This window comes from Erpetoichthys calabaricus, chromosome 1, assembly GCF_900747795.2.
Source record: "Erpetoichthys calabaricus chromosome 1, fErpCal1.3, whole genome shotgun sequence".
Taxonomy (NCBI): domain Eukaryota; kingdom Metazoa; phylum Chordata; class Cladistia; order Polypteriformes; family Polypteridae; genus Erpetoichthys; species Erpetoichthys calabaricus.
Genome location: NC_041394.2, coordinates 318,548,697 through 318,575,886, shown reverse-complemented (window position 1 = coordinate 318,575,886; position 27,190 = coordinate 318,548,697). Strand labels below are relative to the sequence as shown.

At 38.7% G+C, this 27,190-nt stretch overlaps 1 protein-coding gene across 2 annotated transcripts in view; it reads left to right on the top strand.

Moving 5' to 3' along the window:
- The window catches only part of si:dkey-97m3.1 (fatty acyl-CoA reductase 1), a 316,542-nt gene that overhangs the window by 205,797 nt on the left and 83,555 nt on the right, over positions 1-27,190 (top strand). For both annotated transcript variants that reach the window (XM_028818035.2, XM_028818027.2), the window contains one exon: positions 16,191-16,368. In XM_028818035.2, the coding sequence (XP_028673868.1) occupies positions 16,191-16,368 (178 nt within the window). The remainder of the gene's footprint in view (positions 1-16,190; positions 16,369-27,190) is intronic.

The window sequence follows — 27,190 nt, the reverse complement described above, 5'->3', positions numbered from 1 at the left end:
ATAGCGGTCCTGCTGATAGGTTAAGGACCTTCTACGAGGGGCCCTGTCCAGCTCTCCTAGAGTAACTGCCTGTCTCCTGGAATCTCCTCCATGTCCTTGAGACTGTGCTGGGAGACACAGCAAACCTTCTGGTAATGGCACGTATTGTTGTGCTATCCTGGTGAAGTTGGACTACCTGTGCAACCTCTGTAGGGTCCAGGTATCTTGCTACCAGTAGTGACACTGACCTTAGCCAAATGCAAAACTAGTGAAAAAACAGTCAGATAAGATGAGGAGGGAAAAATGTCAGTGGCCTCCACCTGTTAAACCATTCTGGTTTTGGGGGTCGCCTCATTGTTGCCTCTCTAGTGCACCTGTTGTTACTTTCCTTAACACCAAAGCAGCTGAAACTGATTAACAACCCCCTATGCTACGTAACAGACCAGATCAATATCCCAGAAGTTCCATTGACTTGATGCTATACTCTGATTAAAAAGTGTTCCTTTAATTTTTTGAGCAGTATATTTATTTGAAATGGTGCTGGATAAAATTAGGTGTTTATGCATATACTGTATATGTAATTTGCATCTGCAGTTGCCTGTAAATGAAGGTACTTCATTTGTAAAATCACAGTATCTTGTGAATAAAGGTGCAGCTGAAAGAAAATTGTGAAGAACAAAGAAAACTAAACATGACTGGAGACAATCTAGGCAGCAATAAAGGCACAAAATAATTAATAAAGAATTGAATAGCACAATCAAACAAAGCATTACTCAGCAGCTGACTGGGGCTTAGACCAGTGAACTCAGCCCGTGAAAGAGTGCGCCCTCTGCTGTTTATAAGAGTGAACATACAGGTATTTCTGATCGTTTGTGTTTTAATCTGCTGGCTTCGGTGGAAGCTTTCTTATGGTTGTATTAGACTCAATGTCTTAAAGAAGTCAAAGTATTGACTTCTGACAGTGCATCTTCTGTTATACATTAACATTATGAAAGCAATGAGAGTCAAACAACATAGCTGGAATGGCAGCAGCAAAGGAACAAATGTTGACTAAAACTGAAGGAGTGTGGCAAAATGTAAAGAGCAGAATGATAGTCGCAACATGACGTTTTATGAAAAATCATTTTAATATTGGTCTTCTCACAGTCTCCTTTGGCATCACAAATACAAAAAATAAATTGAAATAGATTTTCAGCAATTTATAAGTCTTTGTAAGATACAGCAAACATATCTAATAAATAAACCTATGCCCCCCTTGCCTGTATTTTTATCAGACATTTCAGAATGAATGGATGGATTTTTATTGGCTGTTCACTATAATGCTTGATTAAACGTTTGGCATAAATGAAATCTGTGCACCTCACACTTGTTGTAAAGGTTCATGTGAGTACATCCCCCCACACATACAGTAAGCATGGTCACACTTCCCAGCCACCACTCATATTGTCCTGATGTCCTCTCCATGGGTAGATCCTGCTGCCATTAGAGGTCACCATTTAACCTGACAAAGGACTTTCTGACAGTGACCCTGTAGTGGGAAATGCAGGATCAGAAAATGGATGAACAAATTTCCTTTTCTATCGCATATTTAACAAATGTAAGGGACAGCTCTACTTTGTTGTATTATAGAAGCCTCATTAAATCGCCTGTCTTCTGCTAACTAGACCTTTTGTACTTGAAGTTTATTTTCTGGAAAGACCAGTCTCTTTTGTAAGGGAGAGAAGAGTTTTCTAGACACTTGTTGTTTTTCTTTCCATCACATCATTTTCTTTTAGTTGCCTCTTCTTTAGTTTTTTACAGTGCAGCAAGTCATGGTCAATCAGCAGTAAATGCATTGCTTTGATTTGTGCTTTAAATTGTTTTATAGACATTTATGCTGATTCTTTTTTTCCTGTTTACTCAAATGCATTGGGTTTAGCTTACATTATTCTAAATATATACAAAAAATATTATTCTAGAAATAAGCAAGTTACTTCAAGTCGAACACTATATGTAAGCAAAAAACATGAACCTGAACTGTAACAGATCAGGAGATTAGATAGATAGAGAAGAAATGTGATACAAGGCCAATTATAAAACAGCAATAAGGTTTTCAACACACACTATAGGCACCAGAGATTAAAAGATGTAAACTGTATGAAGGTGGAAGTTGTTTATTGTACAGAATCAGAAGTTCTGTTTGTTTCATTTTTGAACTATTTAGACTTGTTGCTGAACACATGACACTGAAATCACATGATGTATTATCGTACCTTGTATCATCTACGTCAGTTTGCAGCACCCAGTTTCTGGCATCCAAGCATGTGAATTTGCTTCGAAGCCTAGTTAGTTTAAGGACGTTGGGTTATGGACCTACTTTCACATTATTTTTGCCTTTGTCTCTTGGCTTGGATGATCCGTTCTAACTGTAGTTTTGCTTTTTCTGACCCAGTGCTTGTGCCTTTAATAATCTCTTTGCCAGCACCTGGACATTCTTCCCATCTCCTAGTCTTTTTCTCTCACTCTATTTTCTAATGAACATCTACTTCTATCCAGGTTATCATAACATTTATAAGTTTGTGACCAATCAGAATGTTAAAAATGTGGACATGTTTAATTGGGTAAATCAAAGAATTCATCAGTGTTACCCTTGGATGATTCTTGACTAGCTCTACAAGCTTCAGCCCATCCTGCCATCCCACCAACAAGCCTAGCTGGAGTTGGAAAGAGAGTTCTGTGTTAACTAGCAAAGAACAAGATGAATGCCTTCTTCTGCCTCCTGCCTTTGCTAAAACTGAATGGTGAAGTACTGCATGCTGTGCCTTTTATAGCTTCTTGCTCTGGAGACCCAAGTGCAGGTTTGAGCGGTGAGCAAGAGAGCCTGGTTTTGAATAGTGGTGATAGCTAAAACATTTCTTGGGGAGTGTGTGTCCCCAAATAGAGCTGATCCATTTTTCTTTACTCTTAATGTGTTCAATATTTCTGCCATAACTATATTAAATAGCTGTCTGAGAAATTAGCAAATATCACTATTTCTGCAGGGTGTGAAACTTCATTAAAAAAATAATATCCTCGACTTTATATGAGGGAATGTAAAAGTTCATCAAATTGCCAGGCATTGCACACTATGGGGTGTAAAATCTCCATTCAATCTGCATCATCTTTTTCCTGATCGGTAATGTAGGGCACAAGACAGGAACCAACAGTGGAGAGGACCATCTATCATCTTAGAACACATTGAGTGACACTCTCAAACACCAGCCAATGTTAAAGCTTTACTGTCTTTGCATTGGTTTTATCCAATGTCCTCTCATAGTCCAAAGGCAGAGAGGACATGTAGTTTGCCCGTATAAAAGGCGCCCAGGCTGGGAATCACTTCGATGTCCACAGCCTGTGATGGGGTAACACTAAACTGTTCAGTTCTGCCATCTGTTGGATTACTTGTATAAAGGTTCAGTCTTCTTCTTCTTCTTTCGGCTGCTCCCGTTAGGGGTTGTCGCAGTGGATAATCTTGTTCCATATCTTTCTGTCCTCTGCATCTTGTTCTGTTACACCCATCACTTGCATGTCCTCTCTCACCACATCCATAAACCTTCGCTTAGGCCTTCCTCTTCCTCTTCCCTGGCAGCTCTATCCTTAACATCCTTCTCCCAGTATACCCAGCATCTCTCCTCTGCACACGTCCAAGCCAACGTAATCTCGCCTCTCTGACTTTGTCTCCCAACCGTCCAACTTGAGCTAAGTCTCTTAATGTACTCATTTCTAATCCTGTCCATCCTCGTCACACCCAATGCAAATCTTAGCATCTTTAACTCCGCCACCTCCAGCTCTGTGTCCTGCTTTCTGGTCAGTGCCACCATCTCCAACCCATATAACATAGCTGGTCTCACTATCATCCTGTAGACCTTCCCTTTCACTCTTCCTGATAACCATCTGAAACAAATTACTCCTGACACTCTTCTCCACCCATTCTAAAATTGAAAAATATAAAAAAGTCTTCCAAGAGTTGTCGGAACTATAGATAGTATACTTATTTAGTAGACGAATCTGTCCAAGGACACATACACATCAAAATGGTTTAGTCCAGCTCCAGTATCCTGCTTTTCATATACAATTTCATTGTATTTGAATGATCTGAAAATGGTACAAAGCCTTTAAAATTTAACTGTTGGTATATTTGGAGCATTTGCCTGTAGGGAACAAGCCACTGTGTCTCCAAGAAAAGACCATAATGTCATACTTGTAGGTTCTGATGTTCATCCCAACTTTAAGAACAGTGAAACTATGTGTGTAAATGACCAGAATAAGGTCACTACACATGGCTGTTGGGGTCTCTCTTCGTTATATGGGAGATCCTCTTAGTAGAACTGCTGGTTCTCTGGTGTGGGATGTGCTAGTTAAGGTAATTTATCTTCCACAGGAAATGTACCGGGCATAGTCCACTGGGAGGAAACCATGGACATTCTGGTGGCTTTTTATCTTTGGGCCTAGCCTGGATGTAATTAGGTATTCCCCAGAAAGAGCTGGAGGATAAGTAACCTGGTCTGTCCATCTTGGCATGTTGTAACCTTGATTCTTTCCTGAATAAGCAAGTCATCAGTGGAATGCATAATCTTTGTGGGTTCACTCTGAGCCTGCCTGCAGAGTAGAGCATTGCATTGAAATAAATTAAACTAAATTGTTTCTACAGTATGAAAATATTATACAAGAGTTTAAATCACTTAGCACAAGCGCAGAGTCTATTTTGCTTTGGTATTTGTTTTTGTGGGTTTAAGGTCTTTGAAAAAGAACAGCAGTTGTTTATTTCTAATGTCCCTGTTCATTTATGGCTAACTTATAGTCCTATATAGACCCCAAAAGGCATGGCCTAATTTAAAAATATAATCAAATTCAAATAAGAAACAAATAAATCATGCCTTAGAGTACATAACTGTTGCTTTGATCCAAGTGTACATGGCAATACACAAGGTTCACTGACGAGTAAAAATGCTACAACTAGAAACTACAAATAAAGAGAATCATCTTTAATTGTCAAGCTCAGGAATACAAAACTAAGAAAGGTGCTTAACAGAAGGATACGAAAAGAGACCATTATACAATTACAGTCGACTGGGCATCCTGTACTGCACATTAGAACCAGTGGATTTTTCTCTATCCTCTCATTGTCAAATCTGATTAGCTGTTGTTGCAAAGATTCATGTTAAAAATCAACACCTGGTATTATAAGAAAATATGAACTGGGACCCGAATGTGGTTAACACTTAGATATTTGTGACATTTTGTATCACCTGCCTTAGGGCAGCCAATATGGTATATAAACAAACCCTAAGAATTGTCTCATTTTATTTCCAAGCTTTTTTTTGAAGAGTCTGTCTAACCTCCTTGATTTCTCTTTGAAAGAATTATAAAACTTTATGGTTGCAAAATGTATGTTTAGCTGAGAAGTTTAAGGAAACTGTTTTTCTGTCTCAATGATTTATACGTTTTGGTTCTGCCTAGCATTAGTTATGCCTGCTATTCTGACTTTCTCGAACAGCCTGCTATTTAACATTTAATTGATTTACTGCTTGGAGTAGTTTTTAGTCTCTCTAGCACTAATAAGAGCCCCTATTGTGCTGTTATGCAAATCCATTTTGGTGGCAGAAGTGGGAAAAAAAAAATGGTGGCATGTATTAATAAAGAAGTCCTTGTCAAAGACGGAAGTAAAAGTAACACAAAATTCCGGCCATCCACCACAGAATGTGAACCACTAGAATTTAATTTATGTTCAGTTCAGGTTATTCTTATTCATTACGTGTCCTCTAATGAGCCCAGTGTTTTACACAATCATTGAAATGTAAAAAAAATTAGATGCAACAGGAAGCACAAATAACCAGTGTGGCATTACCTTCAAATTCCAACTTTCCCAGTCATGCCTCATTGTGAAAAGAACGATTCCATAGGCAAGTCACAACAGTTTCATGTGGATAGAACACAGTACTATCATGGCCACTTCAAGGCAGACCAACTCAGCCCGACCAAGAGGAGAAAGAGAAAACAGAGAAGACTTAGTAATGGCAAATCAAAGACTACCGAGTACAATTACAAATCAGTGTACATTTACATCTTGCCTGAAGAAGGGGCCTGAGTTGCCTCGAAAGCTTGCATATTGTAATCTTTTGAGTTAGCCAATGAATGGTGTTATTTTGCTTGACTTTTCTCTAAATCAGTGTAAAAGTAATAGCAGCAGCTCTGTAAGTCCTGTGCTGTGCTAATATGACAAACACAACTTCAGCCTTCATTTAGTAGTAGTAGAAGTAGCTTTTTATTGTCATTTCAAACATATACAGTTAGTACAGTACACAGTGAAATGAAACAATATTCTTCTGGGACCACTGTACTACATAGAACACAGGACTACAGAAAAAATACACATTTTAACATAAAATGAATGTGAGCAGACAGTGGTACAAATGAAGACAGTGTAGCACTGACCAGTACACATGTATGATATCTATAGGTACAGAAATTAGCAGGTTGTGCCAAAATGTGACACAATCTTAATAGAAGGAACAGATGTAAACGTAACACTGGAAGTAGGAATATAATAATAAATATAAAGATATAATCTAATTGACTGGGTAGGTGTGTATGTGTTATCAGTCTAGTCCCTGAGTCTTATGGCTTGAGGGAAGAAACTATTACACATTCTGGTAGTGAAGGCCTGAATGCTTTGGTGCCTATTTCCAGATAGCAGAAGAGTAAATAGTTTATGTAAGGGGGTGCGTCTGGTCCTCCACAATGCTGGTAGCTTTGTGGTTGCAGCATGTAGTGTACATGTTCATGATGAAGAGAAGAGAGATTCCGTTGATGTTCTCAGCTGTACTCGGTATCCTCTCCAGTCTTGCGATCCATGACAGTACAATTTCAAAACCAGACAGTGAAGCAGATGCACAGGTTGCTTTCAATAGTCCCTCTGTAGAATTGTGGTGTGCATGGGTGGTGGGAGATGGGCTTTCCTCAGCCTTCGCAGGAAGTAAAGACGCTGTGGGGCTGGCTATAGAGCTGGTGTTGAGGGACCAGGTGAAGCTCTCTGCCAGGCAAACACCAAGAAATTTGATGCTGTTGACAATCTCCACCGTCGGATCCATTGATGTACAGCAGAGAGTGGTCGCTTGTAGATCTTCTGAAGTCAACAACCGTGTCTTTTGTTTTGCCTACGTTCACAGACAGATTGTTGGGTCTACACCGGTCCGTTAACCTCTGCCCCTCCACTCGGTACACTGACTCATTGTTCTTGCTGATGAGGCCCACCACAGTCGTGTCATCAGTGAACATGATGATGTGGTTCGAATTGTTCATTGCTGCAAAGTCGAGAATCAGTAAAGTGAGCAGCAGTGGACTAAGCACACAGCCCCGTGGAGCACCAGTGCTCAGTGTGGTGATGCTAGAGATGCTGTTTCCAATCCTGGCTGACTGAGGTCTCTCAGTCAAGAAGTATAGGCCCCAATTACAGAGGGAGGTATTCAGGATCAGGTGGCTTAGCTTAAAAATCAGATGCAGAGGAATGACTGTGTTGAATGCTGAACTAAAGTCTATGAACAACATTCGCACATATGTGTCCTTCTTGTCCAAATGAGAGAGGGCCAAATAGAGGGTGGTGGCAGTGGTATTGTCTGTTGAACAGTTGCAGTGGTATGCAAACTGCAGTGGGTCCAGTGAGGGGAGCAGCAGAGTCTTGATGTGCTTCATGACCAGCCTCTCGAAACACTTCATGATGATGGGTGTGTGTGCAATAGGGCGATAGTCATTGAAGCCAGACACTGAGGACTTCTTCGGCACAGGAATGATGGTAGTAGTCTTGAAGCACATTGGAACAGTGACATTGCTCAGGGAAATGTTGAAGATGTCGGTGAGAACATCCACCAACTGATCTGCACATTCTCTGAGCACCCTGCCAGTGATATTGTCTGGTCCAGCAGCCTTCCATGGGTTGACTCTGTGTAAAGTTTTCGTCATGTCAGCAGTGGTCAGATGCAGTACTTGATCGTTGGGAGGAGAAGTGGTCTTCCTAGCCCCCATGTTGTTCTGCACATTAAACCATGCATAGAAGTTGTTCAGTGCATTTGAGAGGGGTGCATCACCATCACAGGCCAGTGGTGTTATCCTGTAGTTAGTGATAGTATGGATACCCTGCCACATGTGCCGTGCATCACCACTTTTCTGTAAGCGACTGCGGATTCTTTGGGCGTGAGTGCGCTTTGCTACTCTGATTGCCCGGGATAGTTTTGCCTTTAATGTTCTCAGGGCTACCTTATCACCTGCTCTAAAAGTGGAGTCCCTGACTCTCAGTAGCGCATGCACCTCTACAGTAATTCACAGCTTCTGATTGGGGTGTGTGGTGGTGAACTTGGAGACAGTAACATCATCAATGCACTTGCTGATGTAGCTGGTCACTGATGCCATGTACTCCTCCTCCAAGTTAGTGCAGTCACCATTGGTTGCAGCCTCACTGAACATGTCCCAGTCAGTGTGCTCAAAACAGTCTTGAAGAGCTGAGATGGCTCCTGCCTCAGAACCAGTTTGAATTGCTTGACAAGTGGTCTGTATGCTGGAATTAGCGTAACAGAGGGGTGATCTGAATAGCCCAGGTGGGGATGGGCCTCGGCCCTGTACACATCAGGAAAGTTTGCGTAAGCAAGATCCAGCACATTTCTCTTTCTTGCAAAGTGCACATACTGATGGAATTTAGGGAGCACTGACTTGAGTTTCGTAATGTTGAAATCTCCAGCAACGATAAACAGTCCGTCTGGGTAAGCATTTTACAAATTATGGATAGCAATGTATAGCTCACAGAGCACTTCCTTAGCATTTGTACTGGGGGAAATGTAAACTCAAACTACAAACAAATAGTAAATTCCCATGGTAAATAAAAAGGTCAGCATTAACAGTCACATACTCCACCAGCGGTGAGCAGTAACTAGACATTAAGGCCAAGGATATTCTTAACGCTACATGATGCATGAGCTTGAGGACACTGCTGCTACACAAGCAGTGTACTGTCTATATATGAGCACATACACTAATTAAATCTAGAGGATTCCGCTAGGTGTCAGTGCGAGAAATATGATACCTGTAAATATATTGCGTCGTTGCGATGGGGAATATGCAAGGATTGTATTGCCTATGCAAGAAAAGGATAACGAAAATCACCAAGCAGACATTTGCATGTCGGCATTTAAGTCTGATGATTTTATTCACCATATCGAGCTATTCATCAAACACTGAAGCATGCAAATTGATCCTGTTGGTGCTGCAAGCCTGCAGGCACATATTGATAGTAAACAACGATGCTGAGGTCATGTACCAAAACTTACACACACACGCCACCCATATTTTTGATGGTACTGCAACTTGTGCACGTGTCACGTTAATTTCTGAGAACATTCTCAGAGGACGCATCAAAAGAACGCTGGGAACGTGTGGCAGCCATAATGTGCGCACGTACGCATTCCGAGCGTGAAGTAAAAAACGTACATCATTCCATGTTTGATGTAAACACACATGCCACCGCTGCAAGCCTTACCGCACTGAGAAGCATTTCTGTTGGCATGGAAAACAGCTCGTTCGTCCAGCTGAACTGTGGCATCCAGGGCCCTACTGCAAAGTCACATCTCTGTGAAAACAAAGACGCAACAGTCTCTAAACTCACGCTGGCTACTCTGTCAAAGTAATCCAGTTTATTGTCCAGGGAGCAAACATTTGAAAGTAGAATGGACCGGAGAGCCAGCCATCAACAGCTTGCTATTAGCCACTCACTATTAGCAAGGCTCAAAGGGGCTTCTCTAATTTTGGTAAGAAGATCTTATACCCAGTAGTAAAATGTTCTGCCTCCTACACTTGCTGTATTTATCCACAAGATCTGAAGTAGAATTACATTTTGAGATCGCAATGCCCACTCTGAAGTATAGGCACTAATAAATTCTGTAAGGTGTGGGGGCTAAACCATTAATGGGCGGTAAAGAAGGTTTTAAAATATGTTCTGATAAAGAACAAATTTAAGAACTGGAGCTGTAAGTGCAGAGCAGTAAATGAATGATTTGATAGCCTGACCATAATGTATTACAATAGTTGAGCCTGCTAAAGTCAACTAAATGAACTGGCTTTTCAAAATCCTGCAGCTTAAGAAACTGCATTCATTTTTGCAATATTTCTAAGCTAGGGAAATCAGGTTTTAGAAAGCTTAGAAATAGGTCAACTGAATGTTAAATCCATATCAAAGATAACATTTATATTTTGGATAGATTCAGCTAAATTAAAATTCAAGCCTTTTGAGTGAAGACTATTTAGTACTACATTACTTTTCATAGCATTATCATCTGCATAAAAAACCTCCAAATTTAAGAATTACTGTTGATAAATGAATTACCCGGTACTTAAGGTTCCCACTCAACTATTCCTATTTTATTTGCAATTATAAAAAAGTTAGTAACATTATGGTCAATCAGATAAAGGCTAAATTAGTGTTAATAACAGAGATTAGTAAAGGCAACAGATTAGCACTAGATAGGAATATTGCCAAAAGGGCTTCTGAGAAAAGCGCTATATAAATGTAATGAATTATTATTATTATTATTATTCTGTATACATGAAACTCGCGCTGAATTCAGTGAAACCAGTCCAGCCATCGTGGATGGGGGGGGGGGGGGGGGGGGGGTTTGTTAGGGGGTACTACCATTAGGCGCAGTTTGTACACCAATCTCCTTAAATGAGGGGCCTCATGTGAAGCCAGACAGAACATAATGAGCAGCTGGCTATGCCCAGGATTTTAATACGTGATCTCAAGTATCAACCTTAATGACCACACTTCTGTGAAAGCAATTGTTCTCAAACTTTTTTTTCCCCATTTACTCTCTTTTTTTAGAAGGTGCATATTTATAGGTTTCTAGAGTCCATGTTGTCACATGTAGTGTACAGGCTGGAATTCTTTCTTGCATGTGCTATTCAACATGCAACATGGCATCAGTCTCAGGTGCCATGATTGGCAAGTATAAGGACCTTGACTCAAAACTTCTGTCTTTCTTACCTTAAATGCCTTCGCAACCCCAGAAAAAAAATGTGTCAGTTATCTGTATCATCAGAAGATGACTATTCAGATGACATATGAAATATGAGCAATTAGCAGGGATGGTATAAATGCTGAATGAAAAGCAACAAACCTTTAAAATGCACTGATATTTAAATAGATCTATTCACCCTAGAAGTTCAAAACGCAGGTGGTATAGCTGCATTTCTTATTTGCAGTGACACATTACACTTTCTAAACAGTAGATAAACAGAGCCTTGTGTTTAGACACTACTAAACTCCACACAATGCAGTCAATTGGTCTTTATCTTATTTAAGAAGTGTTCCATGTAATTCTACAAACTTCTAGTCAGGTGCATTGAAACTGGAGAAAAAATTTTATGATTTTGTGTATGGAATTCTTTTTTTGTTTTTTGTAACTTTTAGCTGATGCCTTGCATACAGAGCTATAAGGTCCTGTGTGTTGCATCTGTTATATGCAGACTGTATTCTGTAGCTTGACACATGGCATGCTGCCACCTAGTGACTACTAAGTGCAACTACAACCTAATATACAGTACTGCTGACCCCATAGTAAACAGACTTTTTAAGGAGCACAGTTATAAATTTCAGCATAACCAAAAAACACATTTTTGTACTATGTAAGAAGTAAATTGCAAGTTTTGTAGGCTGTTGCCAAAAGAGTAAGAGAATATAGTCGATGGATAGATATATAAAAGCTGTAACAGTTTAGCTCATTCTTGCCTAATCCATTTTGGGATAGATAGATAGATAGATAGATAGATAGATAGATAGATAGATAGATAGATAGATAGATAGATAGATAGATAGATAGATAGATGTTATTGGCAATCAAGACGAGTTGGCACTTGGGTTTGTGTTTAGTGCAGGTCATCTGCAAATTTAAAATCCATTTGTCCGATTTTCTAGTGGCTACTATCAGTGATGAGCTAGAAGCCAGATAAACCTAATTATAATCAAAACTAGTAAGTAGCAAAACAAGTTCAGTAACAAAAAGAAAAACAGAGTGAACACGGAGCTTCCGTAAAGTGCTCAGAAGTCAGAAAGAAGGGCGTCTGTACTGGAAACATGAAGATCCAGCGCTGGGTTGGGCGCCAGTCTTACACACTTATGCATGTTGTCAAAGTTTGTGCTGCTTCAGTTCCCTTCTCTGACCGATTGTGTGACTCTCTTAACCCACCTAAAAAGACAGAAACTGTTGCTCAGTTTGTACTTGTAAAATAACTTGCGTTAGTGTTCCCAATAAAAATAAAGGTTTTTTTTTGTTTTGTTTTTGTTTTTTTGTCCATTAAATTAATATACATGTCTTTGTCCAGAGGAAACTGAGTGGTATGAGCTATGAGGAGATATTAAAGTAGCTGAAGCTTTTCACTTTAAGCAAACAGAGATTAAGAGGTGACATGATTGAGGAGTTTGAAATTCTGAAGATAATTAGTACAGTGGATCCCAGCTGTTACTTTAAAATACATTTTTCATCAAAAACACAGGGACATGGTTAGAAACTTATTAAGGGCAGATTTTGTACAAATGATATTCTTATTAATAATAATACATTTTTCCCAAGGCCAATTGTACAACAATACATATAAAATCAAACAATCCAATATACAAACCAAGTTAATGAGAATAACAAAAGTCTATATTAAAAACATCTAGATTTAAAAACAGAAAATGAGGTACATGTAGGGAGCTCCAAAGCAGGGCCTTCCATGGCCGCGGCCCTGATACACTAAAAGCCCTGTCGTCCATAGTGAGTGCACGGTCTGCATAATGGAATGGTTAATAACAAAGTGTCAAAAGAGTGAAGTGTACGTGATGAAGAATAGGGACAAATTAAAGAAGACAAATAAGGTGGGGTAGACCATGAAGAGCCTTAAAAACTAAAAGGAGAAGTTTATATTGAATACGGAAGGGGACAGGGAGCCAATGCAATTTTCGAAGTGTAGGACTAATATACTCCCTGGGTTTTAAGGGGGTAACCACACTTGCCGCTGAATTTTGTACATACTGTAATTTGTTTGCATTGCAATAGTCAGGTTGCGAGGTGACAGAAGGCTTAAAGTGGAAGAAGGCAACCTTGGTAATTTTATTAATATGATGATCAAAGGAAGACTGTAAGATCAAGAATAACACCAAGATTTTTAACCTCTGCAGACAAGGATGTAATAGAGCCAGGGATTTTTACTGAGGAATTGTCTGTTTTCTTTAAAGTGCCTGGAGATGCAACAACTAAAGCCTCAGCTTTATCACTGTTTAGTCTGAGAAAGTTTTCAGACAGCTAGTGTTTGATGCCTACCAAACAGGCAACCAATGCAGGATATGGTAATGTTTGTGTAAGCCCATGGTGTATCACCAGCATATGGATGAAACTGTACAGCATACCATCTAATAATGGCACTGAGAGGAAGCATATCAATGATAAAAAGCAGAGGGCCAAGAACTGATCCCTGAGGAACACCCTGGAACAAGTAAGATGGGTTAGACCTAAACCTGCCGACAGCAACAAATTGCTGAAATTCCTTAAGATATGATTTAAGCCATTCAAGAGCTTTCCCAGCAGTATTTAACTCATTCTCAAGTCTAAACAAAAGAATCTCATGATGGATCGTATCAAAAGCAGCAATGAGGCCTAAAAAGGTCATTAGTGTTAAAAGACAATGATTGTGTGATGCAATTAAGAAATCATTAGTCACCCTAACAAGTGCTGTCTCTGTACCTTGACTGGCCCTAAAACCAGACTGAAATTCCTCAAACAGGTCATTAGAGGCAAGATGGTCTTTTAAATGGCGCGCAACCGCATATTCTAGGATTTTACTAAGTAAAGGAAAGTTTGAAATAGGTCTATAGTTTTTAAAATCCTCAGGGTCAAGTCCGGGTTTTTCAAGGACAGGTGCAACAACAGCCGTCTTTAGGCTGGAAAGGACCAAGCCAGTATAAAGAGATGTGTTGATGATATAAACGCATTCTTTCAAGTTCCTTGCAGGATTTTCGAAAGTTCTTCTTTTGACTTTGGATACTTTTTTTTTTTGTTCTAGTGATTCTGCATAGTTTCAGTTATACTGAGGTCAGGACTCTGAGGTGACCAATCAACTGGTAATGTTCCATCTTCAGACTTCTGTTTCATGTAGTTCTTAATTGTGTTTGCAGCGTTTTTGAGGTTGTTATTATGCGGAAAGATTAGGTTTGTACCAGTACATATTTTCTTGAAGGCACACCATGATAAATCAACATTCATTCATATTTCGCAGCAGTCATTATTTCATTATTTTTGACCAGATCCTGTCACCTTTCGCTGAAATGCACACTGCACTTCAGAGCTGCTACTGTGCTACAAGCATCAATGTACTTCTATCTTACCATTCTTGTGACATTCTGCTGTCTTTGTGAGTCAAAAAGTGCAAATTACGACTCATCACTCTGTAAGATCTTCTGCTGTTTGTTTTCACTCCATGTTTTTAGCTGCAGCTTGTCCTATAAGACCACATCACTGGATTTTCTTCTTTAAAGTGACCCTCAGACACAGACAGCGTTTTGGATCCTCCACAGCATTTTCTGTGTGTTCACCTTGCTTAGTTCCTTAAAAGTATTTTATTACAGCTTGGACACCATGTCTTTAAAAGTCCAGTTTGTTGTGCTCGTGTTTGTCTGCCTATAGCCTTGTTGGCACACAACCTATGATTTTATGCATTTCAAAGTGTTTTTAACTTATTTCCTGGTTTCTCCTTGAGGCACTCCAGCATTCCTGGTTACCATCAAATAATCAGACTGATCTATTAAAAGGCACCAGTTGCACACAGCAGTTAATTTCAGCTAATCACGACCTTAATATTCAATTCAATAAACACATGGAATGGCTGGGGTGCCTCAAGGTGAGGTTTGGAAACCAAATCTGTGGTGTTTTTATTTTTTTATGACGTAACTTTACGGTAAACACAAGTAATACTTTTTAATGCGTTTGATGTTTATTTGTGTTCTAATTTATAGTGTTTTCATGAGGAAATAAATATGCTAACCATAAAACAGAACAGACAGGCATGATTGACTAGCTCAATGAGAAAGTGGAGTGTCGCAGAGATTTAAAACAGAGAGAGAAGCCATAATCAGGAAGAATGTCAATCAGTGAAACTATTTTAGGTGGCACCCTTCACTGTGGACACTATCACAAGGTGCTTCATAATGCACACGGCAACTGATTGCAGAGTAGCACAAGATAACTCAGTAGATTAAAACATAATTTAGCCAATTTGGCTGCAGCTAATAACAGCACCGAGGACTAAGCAGAATAAATTAGTTCAAGGCGGTTGTGTGCTGACCATTGGGATTTCTCCATATAAGTCCTGAGGGACACATTAATTAAACTGACAGTCAGATACTTTAGAGAATTTCACAAAGGGAAGTCAAATGTAGCCAAGGCCAAACCACCATAAGACAAGTGCTAGATTGTGAAGTTAAGGGTCTTGCATAAAATTTGAAGTTAAAAACATATCTGGAGTTAATACTGTGGTTTCCTAACAAGCCGAGTCATAACTAAGAAGAGTGCTTAAGTTTTTCTCCATATTTCAGAAGTTGCCTCTTGTGCCTAGCAAATGCTGCAGTATCATAGCAATCCACACTTTAAAATGTTAGTGCCTATTAAAGTATTCATAAATGGCGGCATCCATTAAAAATATGATATTCCTGAAATACTTGTATGAGTAAAAGTAGAAAATAAACAATAAAACAAAAGCTTAACAATCCTGATAAGTTTGTTCATCCTCTCATTCATTTTCTGCACCAGTTTATTCCGCTACATGGCCATTGTTGGCAGCATCAGATTCTAGACAAGCACAAACTCATCTCTATTGTTTCCAGTCATCTTAACCTGCGTGTCTTTTGGGGGTCTCCACACTGACAGCCTCAGATTTCAAACCACGTTTATAAAGTTATGAGACTGCAGCACCACAGCTGGTCTAATGCTGTAGAAAAAAAAAACAAAAGCGATCTTATTAATAGGCTGAAGTTTGATGTTGCACACCAGTTCACTAAAATAAATGTTATTTAGCATCTTTCCTAGGGCCCACTGTGACAGATGCTAGTGCTACATATCTAAAGACAAGTGATAGAATACTCTTAACACTAAATGAAATATTTATTTCATTGTTTTCAGGTGGATGGATGAAGGCATCATCCGGGATATCACCCCTCGTCTGATCGGAGACCGGCCTAACACATATACTTACACCAAAGCCCTGGCAGAGTATTTGGTGCAACAGGAAAATGGAAAACTAAACATTGCCATCATCAGGCCATCAATTGTAGGAGCAAGCTGGCAGGAGCCATTCCCCGTAAGTGATGAATAAATGTAAAGAGCAACATAGATTTCAGCAATTTTGTTTTTTTATGAGAAATGGCTACTGAAGGATTACAAATGGAAACAAAAAATCTAAAAAGCATTATGGGAGGTGGCTGTACAAATAAAATACACTGACTTTCAGTTCTTTATAATTTAAACAGCTAACAGGTAATTAGGCTTCTGCTTACTCACCTTAAAATAAAACTGCACACCCAAATGAAGGAGTAGAAAAGATGGCTGCCTGAAATCAGAACTTGCTTGGTAATTCTTGCCAGTTGCGATATTATGCCCAAGTTTCAGTCATACACATGAAAACTATAGCTGGCACGCATGCTGAGGAGAAGCTCATTAGTGCTAATAGCCAATATCATCTGTGTGTGCCAGCAAGGCAGGAGTGGATACTGTGTTTTCATTATAACTGTGCCTTTAGTTAAATCATTTAGTAAAATAATTCCTCCCAACTGAAATTCTTTCCTAATTCAGTTTCCTGTGTCTTCATCTGTGAATACTCTGTGAATGGTACTTTCTCATATGATGACATTGAGCAAGATTGTGACTCATTAGTGCCTAATTCTGCATATTCCTACAGTACACTTTCTAATACTGTATAATGATACAGGTACCAGCTAAATTATAACATTCTGTGTCATATATTTGCTAACTTTCTTGATCTATGCCTGTATCTATCTATATATATATATGTATACAGTAATCCCTCCTCCATCGCGGGGGTTGCGTTCCAGAGCCACCCGCGAAATAGGAAAATCCGCGAAGTACAAACCATATGTTTATATGGTTATTTTTAGAATGTCATGCTTGGGTCACAGATTTGCACAGAAACACAGGAGGTTGTAGAGAGACAGGAACATTATTCAAACACTGCAAACAAACATTTGTCTCTTTTTCAAAAGTTTAAACTGTGCTCCATGACAAGACAGAGATGACAGTTCTGTCTCACAATTAAAAGAATGCAAACATATCTTCCTTTTCAAAGGAGTGCAAAGCAAGCAGTCAAAAAAAAAATCAATAGGGCTTTTTGGCTTTTAAGTATGCGAAGCACCGCCGGTACAAAGCTGTTGAAGGCGGCAGCTCACACCCCCTCTGTCAGGAGCAGGAAGAGACAGAGAGAGAGCCACAGAAAAACAAAGTCAAAAATCAATACGTGCCCTTTGAGCTTTTAATTATGCGAAGCACTGTGCAGCATGTCCTTCAGGAAGCAGCTGCACACAGCCCCCCTGCTCACACCCCCCTACATCAGCGCAAGAGAGAGAGAGAGAGAGAGAAAGTAAGTTGGGTAGTTTCTCAGCCATCTGCCAATAGCGTCCCTTGTATGAAATCAACTGGGCAAACCAACTGAGGAAGCATGTGCCAGAAATTAAAAGACCCATTGTCCGCAGAAACCCGCGAAGCAGTGAAAAATCCGCGATATATATTTAAATATGCTTACATATAAAATCCGCGATGGAGTGAAGCCGCGAAAGGCGAAGCGCGATATAGCGAGGGATCACTGTATATATATATATATATATATATATATATATATATATATATATATATATATATATATATATAATATCTGTATGTATCTATCTGTATCTATGTATCTGTATCTATGTAAACTGGTGAGGAAGGCAAGCTCTATTGTTGGCATGGAGCTGGACAGTTTAACATCTGTGGCAGAGCGAAGGGCGCTCAGCAGGCTCCTATCAATTATGGAGAATCCACTGCATCCACTTAATAGTATCATCTCCAGACAGAAGAGCAGCTTCAGCGACAGACTGCTGTCACTGTCCTGCTCCACTGACAGATTGAGGAGATCGTTCCTCCCCCAAGACCCAGAGATATGAGCACTAAGGTAATATTAGCAACATGGCAATCTGGGGTTGTAGGAAAGACTTCTGATGGCAAGAAATGAATGAAAAAACAATGGGAATCCTTTGTGTAATCCCACCAGAGTGCTGACTGGAGTACAGAAAAAAAAGCTTGCAGAAAAGATTTTGAGAAAACTTTCCTTTACATGGCTAATCAAGTAGATTCATGCACTTTTGCAATTTTCAGTGTTTTATTGTAGAAATATGTTCAGCTTAGTAACAGAAATGAAAGCTTTAGACTCTGTAAATTTACATTTTTATTACGTGGCTGTTTTGAGTTCCAGATAAAATAGTTTATTGTTGAGTGTAAAGTCTTATAGAAGAATTTGTTAATATATTTAGGGGTGCTCTAAAAAATGGTTCAGGAGCTTTAGGAGGTAAGTAAGTTAGAGAAAGGACCACCTGTTAAGACCTTTGTTTTGCCATGGAATCGTCTCATAAGCCATCCCATTTCACACATTTTGTACTGTGGTAACTGTGTTTGGTCAGCCACAAACCTACGACATCTGGCTCAGACGCAGCTCCTTACAGTGTGAGCTAATAGGAGAAGTTCCATGTCCATATGGGCATGGACTACTTCTAAGCACTGCAAGTGGAACACTTCCTCATGATGTCAACTGAGCTCTCGCTCTCCCCCTCCACATTGCATATCCTGCTGACTACGCCGAAATGTAACATTTTCATTATGCTACTAAAATTATGTTCATTAGACATTTCTGTTTTATTGTAATAAAAATTTCCAGGGGCCTCATGCATAACGCCGTGCAAAGAATTCACACTATATCATAGCATACAGACAAAAGTGGAAATGTGCTTACGCACAAATAAATCCAGATGCATAAATCTGTGCGAACACCAACTCCCACATTCTTCTGCTACATAAATCCTGGTCGGCGTGAAAAGTAACACACATGCACGCACACGCGCCTTCTTTCCCGCCCCAACTCCTCCCAGAATTATGCCTCTTTGAATATGCAAATCAATATAAATAGCCCTTAAGCTCAGCAATGGCTTTAGCACAGGGAGAAATAGAAGAATTTCAGCGAATACCAAGTGGAGGCAAGTAAAAATTTACTATTTGTTGGTTTAAACAGTGGTATAAACAACAAAAGGAAGTTGATTGAGTGACATAGAGTGTTGGAGTTCACAAAGTCGCACAGTGCCCGAAATAAAAAAGAAGTTGTCAGATATCAAAGTCGCCATTTAAAGGTGAGTTGTTGCCAACCGTCTGAGTGTCATATGAAAGCTTATTAGGGTACAGAGAAAAAAAAAATAGGCACACAGTGGGGAAAAAAAGCACGAAACGTCAACTTTAATCTCTAAATTTCCATTTTAATCACAGTTTATTTTGTCATTAAAGTAAAACATCATAAACTTCATCATAAAATCGTTTAATTTACTAGTTTCTCAAATCCCATCGTAACTAAAGTAGCACGTTAAATGCTTTATTTTGTATTTGATCTTCTATGTGCTCTATGTGTGTGAATCACTACGTGCTTCTTAAACAGGCTTTCTCTTCCTCCGAAAGGACACAGAATCCATTACATTCGTGATATTACAGCTGTCTGAATAATTAAAATACTGAGATGTATACTTGATATCATTTTCATTTTTTTGATTAAAGCATGTTATTAAACATGGGAACACGGTGGCGCAGTGATTGTTCATGCTTCACACAAGATGCTTGCTGCGCTGTGCACGGCCTTCGATGAAATACTTAATTGCAGCAGTACTGTCTCTTTCAAACGTACTAACCCCCAATTCCTGTCCTTACTTTTCTTTCTCCAAATTCCCAATCGCCACACAATCAGCTCTGGAATAGACGTTAAGCCATCTGTAAGCTTAGAACAATGATTCTTCTAAACTTTTAAGGAACATTGAAATATCTTCGTAGTACATGTTTAATTATTCTAACCATCTATCCTTCCCATGTTGCTCCAGCCCCAGCAAGAATACAGCGCGAGGCAGGAACAATCCGTGAACAATATAGATTATTTAAATTAAGTTAAAGTTTTATCTATATAATATAATAAACATCTTTTGCTGCATTTCATCTTAAAAATGATATCGTCATCATATGTAAATATGCGCTTTATAAAGTATAACTAGTATCGCAAGTTTACAGTGAGGTAATTGTACTTATAAGTATAAACTGTTCTACAAGGAGCACTTGATGGACTGATTGAGTGCATTTAGAGTTCTTAGGATGAAACTGTTTCTGAACTGTGAGGTCAGTACAGGAAAGGCTCTGAAGCGTTTGCCATATGAGAGCAGTTCAATAGACAGCATGGCTGAAGCAGCGTGTGCTTGATGCTGTATACCGATAATTATCTTTCCGATCAGCTACTGTACAGCTGTGATTCCCCACTCAGATACAATGATATAAATACTCAGAGTGGTGCAGTGAGAGTAATATAGAAAAAGATGATCCGCTGTGGCAACCCTTAACAGGAGCAGCTGAAAGAAGAAGAAGAAGAAGGTGCAGTGAGAGTAACAATGCTAAAGCAGCTATTATATTTAGAATAGTTTGACCATTCTGTGGACCATTATATTGTTACAGGTTAATTACAATCAGATTCATTAAACTAATAAACAATATGCGGTTAATTTCAGTGTATTTATAAAGCCACATCAGGGATGTGGATCTAAAAAAGAAAGGGAAACCACACTGGAACAGTAGCACTGCTTTGACGCTAAGTGCCGCCAGTCTGCAAAACAGAGCGGAGAACTTGCGTACACCAGGGTATGAGCTACCGTGGAAATGTGCATGGCTTTACGCCAAGTTTAGGTTTTATACATCACGATATGAACATGGAAATGTTTGTATGCAACATTTTTGTGCGTACGCACCATTTATACATGAGGCCCCAAGTGTTTAAACTATTCTGATGCAATCACTGAGAAATTATGTAGCTTGGCCTATGCTCTTAATGTTCTTATATTGTTATCTAGATGAGTTTAAGTTGGTTTTACCTCTTTACTCAGTAAATACATTTTAATTTTTAATTTTAAATGTTATTGTCAGGATTACAACATCCTAGCTATTTAATGAAGACAAAAATGTACATTTGAGTCCTTGTACCTAATTCCACCACTGAAATTTTCCAGGGCTACAGGGACTGGTGAGCTTCATTGGGCTGAATGGCCTGTTCTCGTTTAGATTGTTCTAATGCTCTAATGGTGTCTCCCTGATTAGATAGGCAAACAAAGTTTGTGCTTTCTGTGTTACTAACATGCACATAGTTCAATTTTTCAAAAGAATGGGGAGAAGATAATTTCATTTGGTAATTGATGTTTAAAAATAAAAACACACACTTAAAAATTCTTTAATATAAACAAATACATGGAGTTTTCTTGAGTCAGAATTTTCTAAACTAAGAACTTTAATCTGAGGAAACATATTTTGCATGATAGTAAAGTGAATGGAACTTAACAATTAGCAAAACCTTTGTAACGACTCATGCCTACATTCATTGCTTAGCAGTGTGAGAACCTCCATCATCTCCTCATGAAGTAAACATTGTTTGCTGCTTTCAAATGAAAATGACACCTTTTATTGGCTAACTAAAAAGATTACAATATGCAAGCTTTTGAGGCAACTCAGGCCCCTTTTTTAGGCAAGATCTTGCCTACAGAAGGGGCCTGAGTTGCCTCAAAAGCTTGCATATTGTAATCTTTTTAGTTAGCCAATAAAAGGTGTCATTTTGCTTGGCTTTTCTCTACATTCATAATGGCTAACACGGTACAACACCCTAGTACTACAAATGAAAATGAGAAAAGCATTCTTGTAAATACCAAATTAAATTTCAGTATACTGTATCTTGTATTGCTGGACTGGATATCAATCATATGCCTAAAGAGAACTGAGACCCTTTAGTTCCTTCATTTTCTATTCAAATCAGCCTTTGAATTGTAGAAGTTCATCTAAATAAAATTTGTTTATAGCTCAGAACTCTGCTCTGAGACTAGCATTCATAGATTCTCTGCCATACAATCATTTTTTCAATCTGCCTAGTAAAATACAAGGTTATGGAGACCCACAGCTTATCTTGATAGCATCATGAAGAAAGTAGGAGCCAGCATTTGAAAGTTCATTCTGTTGTAACACACACTTACTAGTACCAAACTAGTGTCAAATTTCCAGTTAATGTAAACTGCATGTCTATGGGATGTAGAAAATCTGGAGAAGACCCCACACAAACATTTAAACTCCACATACAGATGTACAGTGAATCAGCAGTAGTAACCACTCTGCCACCATGCTGCTCATCCATGAACACTTTTGGAGGCAGCAGTCTGGCTGTGGAAACACAAATTCAGTATAATGTGTATTTAAGTTTAAATGCAGAATTTCTATTTTGTGTGCTTTGTGGATTTCTCTTTTATAAATACAATCTTAAAAATAAAAACACATTGATGTCATATTCTTAGCAAGTTGATGGAAAGAGGTTCCATCTTCTGTAGTAGATTCTGTGTTGTTCTCTTCTTCCTCCTGATAAAACTGAAAACCAAAGTTTTGATTGCCTGGAAAACTTTCTTCAAACAGTGAACAGGAACCTGAAATGATTTCATTGCCTCGTTAAACCCAGTGACACACAATATATTCAAGGATCCCAGAACTTCAGAACAGCCATTTCTGTGTTGTTGGTTGTCTTAGGATAATGGTATCCTATTGAAAGTGCAGCTTCAACCTGCACATCATATTACCATGATGAACGGTGGCCTCCATGACTCCAGTAAAACAGAAATAAATTAAGAAAACAAATTAATGCTGTAAAGATGCCTTCTAGTCTGCTTCATAGCAGGAAGGATTGACCGGTTCATTATTTAATAATGCATTGCATCTTCCCCTAATGGGTTAACAACTGACAGGCTAATGGATTATTGATTTTCCATTGTCTTAATAACTTAATTTACGTTCATTACATCTTTATTGTTTTAGAGTTTTTTTTGAGTGACACACATTCAGCTACTTATGAGCAGGTGTAGATTCTTAAGGATTTTTTAACAGATCAGCATCCATTACTCACTGGTTTGCCGTCAGAGTGAAGAAATGAAAAAACTAAAAAAAAAAAATTGGGCTGATCAGGGAGATGAAAACACCATACAAAATCTTTATTTACTGTAGAAAAAAATCAGAATCAATGTTAAGAATTATAAAAAAAAAAAAAAAAAAAGACTGAAGTGCTCAGCTGAAAGTTTTGTACTGTGCCAGTTTTTGGGAGTGAATCAGCCAGGAGATGGAGCTTTAAAGTAGCTCAGGTGAGGCATTAGCTGATGGATGGAGCTGACACCGAGGAAATGGGGCCACAGTTCTGCCAGGGAGAGAGCCAAAACAATTCTGGTCAAGGACAGGCAGCAGGGTGTCACTCTGGTAGAAATCAATTGTGGATGGGACCAGAGGTTATTTGGAAGGAATTATTAGGTAGATGGAGAAGGGTGAGTAGTAAAAAGGAGTTCCAGACTAGAAGCAAGTGAATGGGGCTGTTCAGCTGCATGAAAGTCAGACAGTGGAAGGAGAAACCTGAAAAAGAGGTCCCGGTAGATGGTACAGCACATACAGGATAAGGGGATAGAGCATAGACTTGGTGGTGGTAACAGTTGGTTAGATAGTGACCTGAGGAGAAGAAAGTTAGAAAGCACATCATTTTTGGACAGTTTTGCAGCACAGACATGATGTACATATTGAAAGGAGTGGAGTCTGATTGTAGTTATTGCACCAGTCTGTACACCCGACATGTCCCCATTATTGTTTTAGTTTTTTTTTTGTTTTTTTTTTAACTCCAGTGATAATAAAGTAGATGGAAAAATTGAAGTTGCCCATATTTAAAATCACTCTTCAAGCAGCTATCTCAGAAAGCAGTTGAATTTCCAGTCTGTTATGGTCTCTCCTTCTCGCTTGCTCTCTGGGGAGGAGACTTTGCAGACGCCAGTGCTTTCAATTAGACTCTGATGGCCAGTAAATGAATCAGCATTTCCAAGGTTTGTTGATAGATGCTGTTTCTTATGTAGATTCCTGCTTGTAAGCAGTTTTGTAGCTGTATTGATCATTACATTCCACCCAAGCATAACACAGCCACAGTGTTACCGAAAGAAGAAGACAGCGCTGATCAGAACTGTGCAACATAAACGTCTACATCTGTCTGTGCTCCTGTCCACTGCTCACCTTTACCTTGGTGCTCAAGCTACCTTATATTCCAATGCCAAATGAGTCAGAAATACAGTAGAACTTCATCTTACAGAGTCTTATGAAGTGCAGCTTGTGGCTAATGTCTTTTCGGCATACTGACAATCCATTAATCACAGACTTCCAGAAGCTTTCTCTGTACTGAGTCAGATTTGTACTGAATCTTTTAGTGTGTTTCCTGGTACCAACAGTAGTTGATTCAGGGCTTTGGTGGAGCTGCCATAGCCCACAAGTGATAAACATTACAAATCTGTGGATGACTCTGACATGTCGGCTTTATAAAGATGTATGCTACTGCCTTTGTATGTATGTACACAGCCTTTATTATAAATATTAAGGTTTTTAAGCTGTAATATCTGTAGGTCTGTAGCTGTAATATGCAGATGGCTGTGGCTGGTCCTTACAAACATCTTTTGCATTTATAGATATCTGTGGCTTTCTCCAATGTGCCCTATCTTCTCACTGTTCGGCTTTAACAACATGGTGACTGCCTCATGCAGACTTTTGTTATATTTAATTAGTCTTTGTTTTGTAAAACGCACTTTATATCACAGTGCTCCATACAAGACTACTGTTCAAAGTGCAAAAAATAAAATATGAAATTTCTGAAAACAAGATAGCTTATTACGAAACATACTTTGAAGAGCCATATGCAAATTATAATGAACAGATGGAATGTGGGAGTCAAATGACAGGATGACAATGTAGTATGAGCAACACGGCTACATGAGCATTCGATGAGACTGTAGAATCGTAAAAGAAAAAAAAAAACGCCAGTGTTAGTGGGCCTTGGGTGTCTGGTAGTTGATCTTGGGTGTTGCAGTCATATGCTTTGGAAGGTGTGCAGCAGAGCTACCAGTGGATTGGAGAAAATTGTGCAGAGTCGTACTGTATTAGTTATGCTTGGTCCATGTCAGGAGACTACAGTAGAATTGTAGACTTGTTTTTATTGTGTCTGAGATGGAAATAAAAAGCTTGGCCTTTAAATGATGTTTTTAGATTGGACCAGAAGACAAATGAGCAAAGGAGTAGTCAAAAAATAAAGTACTAGAAGTTGTTTTCAGGATCAAAAACATTGTGCAACAAAGCTAAACACAATTACCAAACGTCAGAGTCAAAAAATGTTAGCTTCTGTCAGCAGAATCAGTAGTAGCTGATTTATTTTGAAAGTTTATAAAAAAGTTTTCACACCAACTTAAATTGTGGCTTTGTCTTTCCTGATATTATTTATTTGTTTTTGATGTCACTGTATCATCATTTTGGTTTTCCTTTTTGTTCACTGATGATCCCATATTGTAACTTGTATCTTGTATAGCGCTCTTAATTGAGTGCAAGCTTAGAGCACTATGAACATTTCTCAGTCAGAATACAAGTATAGGTTATACTAATTTCTTAGTACAGAAATAGTATACACAAAAATATAGATTTGTTAAAACACACAGAGAACAAGACAAAAAACGATTAAATATAAATGGAAAGCAACACTATTACCATTAATTAATTAAGAAACTGTTGACAACGATGGAGATTGAAAACATACAAGAGAAAGTCAAAGACAAAATCAGAGTCCTGGAGATCTTTGCCAACTGGCTGCCTACCCGCTCCTGGGTTTTCTATAGTGGAGTCTGTGTTCGCCGTTTGAGAGAATCTTTCCCTCCGATGATTCCAATCCTCTTTTATCTGGGAAGACTTTTCTATCCACTGGAGAGCAACTTGGCAATAGATCAGTAGTTCCAAATGCCATATCAAGAAGAGAAAAGGACAAGAGGAGGGTTAGTAACAGTTTATAAAAAGTGCATTACTTATATTTCTGTACAAATGACTAGCAAACAGAAATACAGTATACACAGATTATCAGCTGCTCTAGTCAGGGTATGCTAGACTAAAGTAGTGAGTCTTCAGCATGGATTTAAAAGCTGAGGCTGAAGGTGTTTCTCTTATATTAGTTGACAGATCATTCCACAGCTTTGTGGCCCTATAACTTAGAGCTCAACCTCCCACTGGTATTTTGTTAATACTTGGAATCTTAAGTATGCTTCTTGAAATTTTAATTGTGCGCTCAGGGTTGTAAGTAATGATAAGCTCCAATAAGTAAGCAGGGAATTGGCCAGTTAAGGCTTTATATGTTAAAAGGAGGATTCTGAAAACAGCTCTAAGCTTAACTGGGATCCAATGTAAGGACTTAAAAACTGGAGTTATATGTTATATTTTCTTCTTCTTGTAGTAATTCTTGCAGCAGCATTTTGAATTAACTAAAAGCTGCTTAAAGACCAATTAGAACAGCCAGTGAACGCATTGCAGTAGTCAGCCCTACTAGCAAAAAATGCACAAATTGATTTCACAATATATTGCATATTTAGAAAACATCTCAATCAACATTTTTACGTTAGAAAAAAAAGTTTTGGGTAGTTTTGTAATGTGTGTTTTAAATGATACGCTAGTGTCAAAAATAGCAATTAAATTACATACTGATTCAGTAGTACTAGGATGTTGTACCGTGTTAGCCATTATGAATGTAGTGAAAAGTACTGATTCAGTAAAATTAATGGTTATTCCAAACGACTTAATGAATGGCAGAATGTTACTGCTGTCAGCATCATTGCTTCCAATAACTAACATTTCTAGAGACGAATAGTTTTCATGCATCAACTAATTTAACACACTGACACAATTAACTAATCGTATAACAACAAAGGTCTTCAAGTAAAAGAGAGGAAAATTAATGTCTTAAAGTTATAAAAGTGGATGTAGGTAGG